Here is an 11,087-nt window from a genome sequence, read left to right on the forward strand (position 1 = left end):
CGACGATACACGTGGCGCTTGACCGCAGTCGACGAACTTTCGATCCGGAATCGACTTTGGCCGCGTTCGCATGGAAAAGCTGGATTCGCGCGTTTGTAACTCCGTCGTCGCCGCCCTCTTACACACCCTCGACCATTTGCCTCGCAGTCAGACTGCTACCCCCCTCTCTTGAAATTGCAAACTTTTAGGCAGAAGTTGTGTATTTAAACAGTGTTCACGAGGCTGGCCGTTGGCAGGGGGAGTAGAGCCGCACCATGGAACTCATGATACGCCCGCTCGATACTACAACCAGCAAACCTTTGTGCGCAATGCATCGACGACAAGCGATTTTGTTCGATCCAAATTACTTCGCGGTGATCGACCAACTTTCGTGGAATTGAAACGGACGGTGGTGTTGGTACGCTCGAATGCCGGAACGTACGCCAACTACACCGAGAAGAATCGTACATATGTGTCTCGGGTTATGGACTTTCATTTCCGACGGGTTTTCGCTTCAAGGGTGAGATTACGTTCTACGTTTAGCCCTCTATATTGTCGCGAGACTCGAAAGTTACATACCTGGATATTTGCGTTTTTTATATATTTAGTTTTCTGATTAGGTAATATTTTATTTATTTAATTGTAGAGTGAACGTTGACCGTTACAAATTATGAAATTATTCGCATTCGGAATTAGGAGCAATTAATTTAATTGTAAAATATACGGTGCTGTTTTTGTACGAGTTTCTGGTATCCTAAATTTGATATGAGCTCATCTTATTTAACCTTTGGTTGGATCAGGTTAAAGAATTTTGATTACACAAAACAACAAATACATTTGCTCGTATTTTTTAAAGGTAAGACAATACATAGAGAAATTGCCCATTACTCGGTTGAAAATATAGTACTGGTACCTAAAAGGTACCTCAATGTGTCCGCATTAGTGGCACTTTTTCTGAAATAAAAGAAGACTTTTACACCCATTCTCGACCGAAGGTCTCCGGAATTTAATGGGTCAATAAACGTCCAAGTAAATTTCCCGTGGTAGACGTCTCGCAAGTTGTCCACATCGAGCGTTTAATCGATCATCAGTCCACTGTCCGTACGAAAAAAGCAACCTGCATCGATTTGCATGTCGGAGTGGCTTAGTCAGCATCCAGCAGGCCCGTTAACTTCGCTAAACGATCTGTCGGTGTCAGGCGCGTTACTTTTCCTTGTAACGAGTTCAGCAGTTGAAAGTATCGAAATCGTTTGGGAGCCGGGATAAACGATAGATCGTGCTTCGAATTCCGATTCAAGAAGGAGAAACATCATTTCGATTTTATCCTTTTCAGAAACTAAAAGTGTACATATAAATTCATAGATGCAGGTATACGATGGTGGAGCACGTATCGCGGTGGTGAGAATTCTTTGAGAACGATGAGTGATAGAAAACTGAATGAGCGTTGAAATGCCAAAGTACCGGTAGCTAATGGAAAGCAATTCGAGTGGCAGAGAGAACGCGCAAGTAGATCAAAGCGTAGAGTACCATGTGAATATTCGACAATTTTTCAAGTTTATATTCGATTAGTTTACGAAACTGAGGAGATCGGAGAATGTGTGGATACTGCTCGTATAAAGCGAGAGAATTTCAAGCGAATCACTAGAGTATTAAAAATGTCGTACTAGTTTAAAATCAAATCATTATTGTCTTATTTTTCTGTTGCTATTAAATAGAGTTTTATCGATGTTACTTTACGTGTAACGAATAAAAACCTACCTGCAGTTCGACATTCCTACAGTAGGTATTCTTGCAAAATTCGTATAGTTGGCGTTTTACAGAAAATTCTTGAATCGATATTCAAACAAGCTTGGCCAAGTGCGCTGCTTATCCCTGTACGTTCCTTTCGCCGAGATAGCAAACGTATTAACCTGTTGCTACACGAACATCACGAGAATTTTCAACGTGCGCGATAAACTTTCAACCAGAGAATCGTTTCGTAAAATGAACGAACCGGTTGCCGTAACTATGAAAAAATTGGCAATATCCCAAGATAGAATTTCACTGGCTGAAACAAGACCTTTATATTTACACCAAGAGCATTTGCAGCATAGTACATCGATTCTATAAACTGTAACAGACACTCGTTTCTCGCTGTACCCCTTAAACGTTCAACTCCTTACCTCCAGCACGAAAAGGGGCTCGTTAATGTAATACATAGCGCAGAGTCGTTTCCGGAGAATCAATTCAGAATCGCGTTTCGTTGAGCAACCACGAGTCACCTACGAAAAAAGGAGAAAGAGAAAGAAAGAGCAAATAAAAAAAAGCGAAATATACATGGCAAGAAGAGAAATATCGCCATAACTTTCGTTTCGTTGAAAATGGTTGTACGGTCGTACGTTGAAAACGGTTTTTCATTAAAGAAATGGAAACGCCATCGTCGGGCTTTATCAAATGCTTGCTCTTAATTGCGATATAAATTTTCCTGGAAACCAGCGGAAAGAAATGTCCCCGTTTCGGGACCATTCATCCCAGTGTCGATAGAGTAGAAGCAATTAATGATGTTTCCGTAGCGACCAAACGCAATCCTTAAAGGGTCCGCTACGTTGAAAGAGACAATTCGCGATTGGACAACGCGAGAACGAGGCTAACAGCGACGAAAAAAATAACGTTGCCGCGGAACACTTAGGCGAAATTAACAGAAACAGGGAAGTAAGTTTTCCACGCCGCGGAAACCCGTTATTCACGATCGATTTACGAGCGCGATATCTCACCGTGGTGGCTCGTTAGGGAGAACGTACCGACAAAGGAAACGGATTCTACGAGAGGAACGATTCAAGTTTACCTCGCGGAGAAAAGGGAGAAGTTGCAACGACAGCCGAGGATCGTGAGAATTCTAGAGGGTGCGAGCGATATATCGAGGCTTCATTAATAATAATAGCGTGCTTGATTCACGGGCGACCGCTTTGTTTCGCTGATGGGTATCGTTATTGATTCTTACTCGTAAATTTTCAGGACGCGATCCATAATACAAGTAGACGAGACGCTATGGATCTTCGTGCTATTTTTTCCTCTTATCGTTCTTTATTTATTTGTAGCTGTTATGAAATTTTAGAGTGCTTTAATGGATAGAAATGCTTCTCCGCTTTTCATCTCCCTTTCGTTGCCTTTCTCATCTACCTACTTTTTTCTTCTCCTACCCCATGCTTTCCCATTTCTCCTCTCCTGTCTTCTCTTCTTCCTATCCCCTTTCCCCTTTCTACTTCCCTTTTATATTTCCCTTGCTCTTACTTCTCCCTGTATATACGTATACACAAACGAAAGGTATTCGGCAGAACAAACATCCATTGCGTTTTCGCATCTAAATTTCGTAGAAACTATGGCGTATAAATATCTTACGGGACGTAGCTCGGTAAAAGCTATCGATATAACTATTTCGCGAGCTGCTCGTTTCGCGAGAATGCTTTCTCTCGACATAGTAACGATAATTTTCCAAAACTTGGGGGCGCCGTCGAGTTTCATCGATGCCCCAGTTTTCGGGGACACGTTCGCGCGACAAGTTCGTGGAAATTAATTCATTTACACGCGAGTTACTTCGTTAGCCGGTTCGAAGCACAGAGTAACGTGCTTTTCACGACAGGCTCGCAATCTGTAGAAATTTCATCTTACCGACGATAACACGACGGACCCTACCATTGCCATCGTATCCACGAAATTACGACGTCGCGGATTCGTCCAAGGATGGTGCAAAGTTTCACCGATATTAATGGCTACCTACGTGGCCATTCTGTTTCTCGATGGCTTAGCACGGATTCCTTCCGTTATAAGCTCGAATTCCCTGCTATTAATTCTCGCGGGGTCTCTGGTTATTCGCGGCACAAAGCTGCAACCTCCCATCACGTTGTTCCGGTACACCTGCACTCGATATCCGGCATTACGTATTATCGTTTATTCGCCGCGTATTCGATCCATTCAGGCAAACGATGCTCCAGCAAATTTTACCGTGGCGCATTTTAGTTGGTAATAGAACTTCGATATGCATAAATTGCAATCGATGCGACCCGCGCCATGAAGCGAAACCACCCCCAGCCCCGTCGCGCACCAGTCGCCCCTCGCAGCATCCTCGATAATCGAACTATGTTCGCGAGACAGCCAGACGTCCTCAAATTTAGAGAATTCGACGCGTTCTTCCTATTGTATATCCAATTTTACTAGTAATGCAAAGTGTGTATGATATTTAGGGGTTGAGGAAAAATGCAGACATTCGTGAATATCGGACCTCTGACTGGCAAACTTGGAATTCCATCTCTATCGCAAAGGCGTCATTTTAATTCTTCGCTGTTATCGTTCCCGTTTGCCAGATACGATTCCCTCGTGTAAATATAAAATTGTTTTATCCGGATTTTCCGCTTCTCCTGAAAACGCGATAAAGTAAAGGATTAACGTTAGAACCATCGATAACCGAAGCGTAAAAATTGTATCGGAGAAATTGCAATGAAAAGCGTGAATACGTAGGAATATATAGATAACGCGAGAAATATTTTACGAGAAATTATTCGAATCTGCGAAATTGCGTCGTTATAAATGTTGAAGCAACTACTTCAAGAAAAACTCTACATCTTTGTTTATGTATATCCGTGACCTGCAGACTGCTATTACGCAAAAATATTCTAAATAAGGAAAGGTGTATATTATTGTACCCTTGAATGTACATTATGTTTTGGATTGCGAAGTCTAGGAACAAAGGAACTAATAAACAGATTTCTATTTATGTTCCCTGTAGCCTCTAGCCAAAGCTATAAGCTTAACTTTTTTGGTAATGTCCTTTTGCTATAAATATATGAACGTGCTATCATTACATTTTCTAGTAAGAAAAGAGAGTAAGGATCTGAATCAGCATGAACTTATACTTATATCTTCAATTATTTCAATATAATTTTCTATTACAAATTGATCCACTCGTTCTTCAATCAGTCAACCTCAACCTCAACGATAAATTTACAAAGTTTCCATGAAAATCTACGTATCGATCATTTTGTCCGTTGTAATAACTCTGGTGTTCATTGATAAAGCGATACACAGATAGTTGAGCAGAGCGTAAAGAGTGAAACGTTACGAACACTGAATATTCCAGTTTCTATTACGGATGCAAACAAGTAGCTATATTCCGCGACTCGACGATGAAATCACGAGCATCGATGACAACGCGGAATATCAATTTACACGAACTGCCATCCGAATCGTAATTTTAGTTCCACCGACGATTTATCGTGCCACGTTACAGGCACAACGTCTCCACGGTGCATGTTTCGTTAGCCACGATTTCGAAGTTTTCGCCGTGGCGGAACGATGGCAAAACCGTAAATAACGCGGCCAGTTCTCCATGGCCGACAATATTGTATCAAGATAGGCCCGGTTCCTGGTAGCAGGATACATTGCGTCCCCGTAACGCTGCTGTGTTCCCCTATGAAACAATTTGATCGGTCCCGAAGATACGAAAACGTTGAGGTAGTCCTTGCCGTCGTCCTAACTCTTCTCGTTCTCCTCGCATCGAAGCTGGAGGAAAGGCGGTCGTATACAAGAACGTAAACCGGCTCTATCCGACAGATTCATCTCGGTTACCTGGTTATTTAGCCATTTATGATCCGCTGGCGAAAACAGGACGAGCATCGATACCCAACCAAACCTTTTCCTCTCTGCCTTCTTCCTTTAGACTCGTACGTAAATTTTTCGTTGCAAGACGAAACTTTAAACTCAATTGTTTTCGTTTGTTTCAGCCCAATGCATCGCGCCGCTTGGTATGGAATCCGGCGCGATCCCGGACGCGGATATCACGGCAAGCTCTACGTTCGACACGGGAAACGTTGGTCCGCACCTAGCACGGTAAGCGACGCTTTTTCATTTCGATAGCCTACCCTCCATATCATTCGTCATCCCTATCTATCGGTGACTTCTGTTGCTCTGGCCGCGCGCCATCCAATTGCCATCGGCCACGATCCTCCAACGTATACTACGCATGCATGAAAAGTTACTTGCTGAGGGACAGCTTGGGGATAAGAAGAAGAGTGAGTTCAAAAATGGTAAATGTAGGAATCTGTAAGATGTTTTCGTTGTTTGTTGATCGATTGTAACAGATATGAAACTTCTATGATCCTAAGCGATCAGGACAATGGGAGAAAATAGAAGAACACCTTAAAATTGTATTTGAGCATTTGTATTGGAGTAGCAGGGGCTGGCACACAGTGGAGCGTTTGCACCGAAAAGCCGAAATAATTACTTTTCCATGAAAATCACATGATAGCCAAGACATTTTATATTATGCGCATTCTGTGCAATTTTGCATTTTCAACTTTCCCATAAACGCATAAAAATCCGCAGTTTAGAGATTGTTGAGAATTTTGGATCTTAATTGCCAAAATAATGATATAGAAACACTAAATTTACATTCAGAATTCATATTAGAATAGTTATATATTTATTTGATAAACGATTTCAAAGATATTCATCGATGCACACTTGCACGCGTCTCACTTTCTTCCATACCAGACTGTTAACTGAACAATTTACATTCCTTTGTTTTCGAGGCGCCGCGCACACACACTCATATTCACATACATGTATCACTACTACGCGGTCAGTCTGGTCTAGCACATAAAATTATACATATCTCAATAGAGATAATTTATTATTTCGAAGAAGAGGTAATAAACGTAAAATCTTTGTAACAATTTGTTATATAAATAACAAAAATACGTTTCCTGTGAATTATACTGCCCATTTAATTCCAATAGCTAACTTTCAAATCTACTTTGGGAATCTGACAATGAGTTAGGTGTTCTATAGTACTTTGTCTTTACGACAATGTTCCTGTATCTTCGAATAGCCGTTATAACGATGGATTTCGCGAGACAACCAGTTTAAAGCAAACGGGTATCCAAGATGAAACTGCGTGCCATTCGAGTGGCAAGAGAGGGTTGATCGAGGGTTTTACTAAGGTCGTTAGATCGAGGGACGAGGGTTTATGTTTTCGAGAAATAGCGGTGATCTTGGGAGACATGTAAACGAAGGGGGACGAGTTGGCGATGGTAACGAAGGCGGCGACGGGAGAGACTTATTTAGGAAAGCACGTTTACTAGTCATGCAAAACTTAAATGGGATTGTGGAATGATTTGTAGTTTCGGTGGTTGTACTTTACATTTCTACAAACATGTATTGTCTTGTGCGTGTATATTGATTTGGTATGTGAGTATTACGAGCGACGTGTAAAGAATTTTATTTGTTCGGATGAAATAAAATTTATTTGTCCAGTTAACTAGACGGGATATTGGAATTATTGTTCCATCGATTAATAATCGAGCGTGACGTTGCAAAGCGAGCAAAAGCTTCGGCGAAGATTAGAACGTACCTACATAATATATGATAGCTGCTTAGTTACAGAAGATTAAGAGAAGCTCATTAGAATTCCAATTTTATATTGAAAAAAATAGCAACCATCGTTTATAACAAATCCAAAAGAGAAATCCAAGAAACTCGAAACATAGATTGAACGATCTCGCGAACTACTCGAGCCTCGAAAATTTACTGCCTATTTCTTCTCTACGCCCTTCTTCCTTCTCTCTCTCTCTCTCTCTCTCTCTCTCTCTCTCTCTCTCTCTCTCTCTCTCTCTCTCTCTCTCTCTCTCTCTCTCTCTCTCTCTCTCTCTCTCTCTCTCTCTCTCTCTCTCTCTCTCTCTCTCTCTCTCTCTCTCTCTCTCTCTCTCTCTCTCTCTCTCTCTCTCTCTCTCTCTCTCTCTCTCTCTCTCTCTCTCTCTCTCTCTCTCTCTCTCTCTCTCTCTCTCTCTCTCTCTCTCTCTCTCTCTCTCTCTCTCTCTCTCTCTCTCTCTCTCTCTCTCTCTCTCTCTCTCTCTCTCTCTCTCTCTCTCTCTCTCTCTCTCTCTCTCTCTCTCTCTCTCTCTCTCTCTCTCTACGAAATATTATCTCTTACATTTAAATCACTCTATGTGATCAAATGCACGACTAGCCAAAGAAACGACTCCCCCGAGGGGAGTTCCTTTCGAGGCTCCGATTTGCTCACGCCCAATTATACCATAATTATTTCAAGATGCCAACCAAGCAGTTATTCGGTGAATTATTCATACGCGGCGACGATGTTCGTGCGTCGAAAACCTCGTGGCAAATTCGCGAAGACGTGATACGCAGCCGGGAAAAGTAAATCAGCGCCCCTTTCCACGCGCGGCAGCCAGTTTAATCGCGGCCGAAACGCGAAGGGAACGAAAATTAATACTTCAGGATTCATTAATCGCGACGCGGCTCGCATGAATATTAAAAATGCGTTGCATCGTGCCACCATGGTAACTCGTTAATACGTAAAATCCGGTTTATCGAGTTTGCGTGCACGCACGACGAAAGACGTTATCACGCGTAAACAAAGAGAGCAGAGTGGGAAAAGCCGCCAGTAATTATTTCTAATCTGACCGCGTCACACGCTTTTTCCCCCGATTTATACACGGAAACCACGTGACGACTACGCGGTATTTCTCACTGTCGCGACTCGTGCAGCCAGATAAAATTAACAAAATTTTTCAAGTATGAAAAAAAAGAGTATACGCTTGTATAGAGGTTGCGGTCGTACAAACGTATTGGACAAACAGGCAGAAGGTAATTCTTTATGCAAAAGTGAGCGAAATATGCGGGATAAAATTTTTCAGTCCGAGGTTCAATTTGTGAAAAACCTTGATTTTGCATACGCGATCACGTGATTATTGCGGTATATGAAATTTGTATTGAAAATTTTCAGTGTAAATTAAAAATATCGCTTTGGGACTGAAAAAGCTATTATAAATTATTTCGTCGCTTACAACGTTCGACGCTGTATCCAATATGGAAATTACCTACATCATCTTACAATGAAAAAAATCTTTACGCCATTTAAATCGCGCAATTATAACGACCACGCGACTTTCGCGAGTTGTTTTAAGTACGAAAAGAACACGAAGCACAATGGTAATTAGCACAGAGTAAACGGGGGATGAAAAGTAACAAAACAGTTGTTAACGAAAGTATCGATTAAATGTAGATTGCGGATCTTTCCACGTTTATAGAAATTTTTAATTCGCAGAGATATTCACAATACATATATGTAATATACACATACACGTTCAATGTCGCAACTATTTTCCATAATATGTAAGCAGCGGAACAAATCTAAATCTCATTTCTTCGGTTTTATTTGTAAAAATATGAATTTGCATAATAAACCACAGTCTAGTTGTGCGATGAAAAAATAAATAGTTAATCGAAATACATATATCAATGCCCTATCAGTGCAGGTTCATTTATTCGGATAGGTGAAATAGAGGGGGGAAAAAAGGAAAGAAACGGAGAAGGCTGTTCGATTCTCGCAACCCGCGAAGAGGTTGATGAATTTAATCGCAAGGGTGATGCATATTCCAGGAAGAATAAATCCTAAGATAATCCAACGTGCAATTAAATCACCGGGATCGCATGTTCCACACTTTTTCGTACGCGCGCTGTGTCGCTCGGCTGTAATTAATATTTACGCGAAACACTTCCTTCGCGGCGGTGTTTATCCAGGCCGCTCCCCGTGCAATTAATCCAACCGGACGATAGTTCGATAATTCCGCGGTGATCGAACGCATGCGAACCTCGTTCCATATTCATCGGTCTTCCATCGACGCGATCGTATCCGCGCCCGTACTTTTGTCTGCTAATAAGTAATTTTACATGACAATGCGTATAACAATGCGTACATGCGATGATTGGGAAAATGGATTAAACAATTTATGATTTTATTGGAGATAAAAGAATAAATGTTATTGAGGATAAAATCATATATATTTGCAGTATATCACTGGTTAAAATAAACAAAAGATATTCCATTGTATTAATACGTTGTTTATATATTTATCTGTATAGTGTATTCATTCTATGGCGGATCTATATTGATAAAGGTAAGACAAGAGAGAAACGAACGTTTACTGCCAGTCGGACTTTTATTTTATCCTTCTGTAAAAGAAATTCCGCCTTTTCTTAGTTTTTCACTTCAATGTAAATTTGACATCTTCGTAAGAAGGAATTACGAATATATGTATAAGCGGGATGTCCGTGTCTCCTTTGAGATTCATTTGCAGACCTATATTAATGAAACATTTCTTGCTTGTTTTAATACAGTAGCTGGCAAAAGTTTGCAGGTTGCACTTCTCCTGCTTGGATCATACGTTAATAAAGTCCCTTTTACACAAATTTAATAACACTGTATTTCATAACTAACGGTAGAAGCTATACTCATAAAGCAGTCCTTTATCATCAAAAACTCTTTATTTCGATCTAATAAAATTACACCACGACAGGAAACTTCTGACAGCCATCGTCAAAAGTACTATATCCGTCGAGAGCTCTCCTTTGTCCGAATCTATCTAATATATTTTTCAAATTCATTCTTTCATCTCCAACTAGCCAACGCAACTGAAATTCAAATCGTCTATCCACGCAACTCCTTTGCTACCCTTCCACCGTAAAACTTACAGCAGCCTCGAGCCTCTAATACAATTATCACGGGGAGATGTTTGACGTCGGCCAGCGACGTAAAAAGAATATTACACCTGGCTGGTGGCGAAAGGGTTGGCCATGTAACGCCTCTTGTAACCGACGGTGCAACGCATGAATACGAGATGCGACGGCAGCGCGTGCGCTATACCGTTTCTCTTGCTCTCTTCTATCGTCATTCCATTCGTCTCGTTCTCTTTCTGGCCGACTCCAGTTCTCGTTCCAGCCAAACCCTCTCGTGCACCCTCTCGTCCCCTTGTCTCGCCCCACGGATAGCCTTCCGTCGGTGGCGTTTAGATATTAATGCGTAGGGTCCGGTATTCAGCGGCGGTTGCAGCGCAACAACGGTTTATACGAATATTCCATCCCACGGGACATATCCGCTCTGGTGCAGGCCGCGGTTGTAACTCGAAGCGAGGGCCAAACCAACCAGCTCGGGCAACGTGGAACACGAAGAGCGTCGGTCGCCGGCCCCGCGGGCTCTCCGATATTAATACATTCCATTACCGCAGACAATGACTGGCTGAATGGGCCTGACTCTTGATGAGCTTCGGGGCGCCCCC

The 11,087-nt window shown here is 41.8% G+C and overlaps 1 protein-coding gene across 1 annotated transcript in view; it reads left to right on the top strand.

The window, feature by feature from the left end:
* Window positions 1-11,087, top strand: part of LOC100745935 (discoidin domain-containing receptor 2-like) — a 92,877-nt gene that overhangs the window by 353 nt on the left and 81,437 nt on the right. The window contains exon 2 of the mRNA XM_012382802.3: window positions 5,736-5,841. Within this exon, the coding sequence (XP_012238225.1) occupies window positions 5,736-5,841 (106 nt within the window). The remainder of the gene's footprint in view (window positions 1-5,735; window positions 5,842-11,087) is intronic.

Source organism: Bombus impatiens, unplaced genomic scaffold, assembly GCF_000188095.3.
Source record: "Bombus impatiens unplaced genomic scaffold, BIMP_2.2 scf_0197, whole genome shotgun sequence".
NCBI lineage: Eukaryota > Metazoa > Arthropoda > Insecta > Hymenoptera > Apidae > Bombus > Bombus impatiens.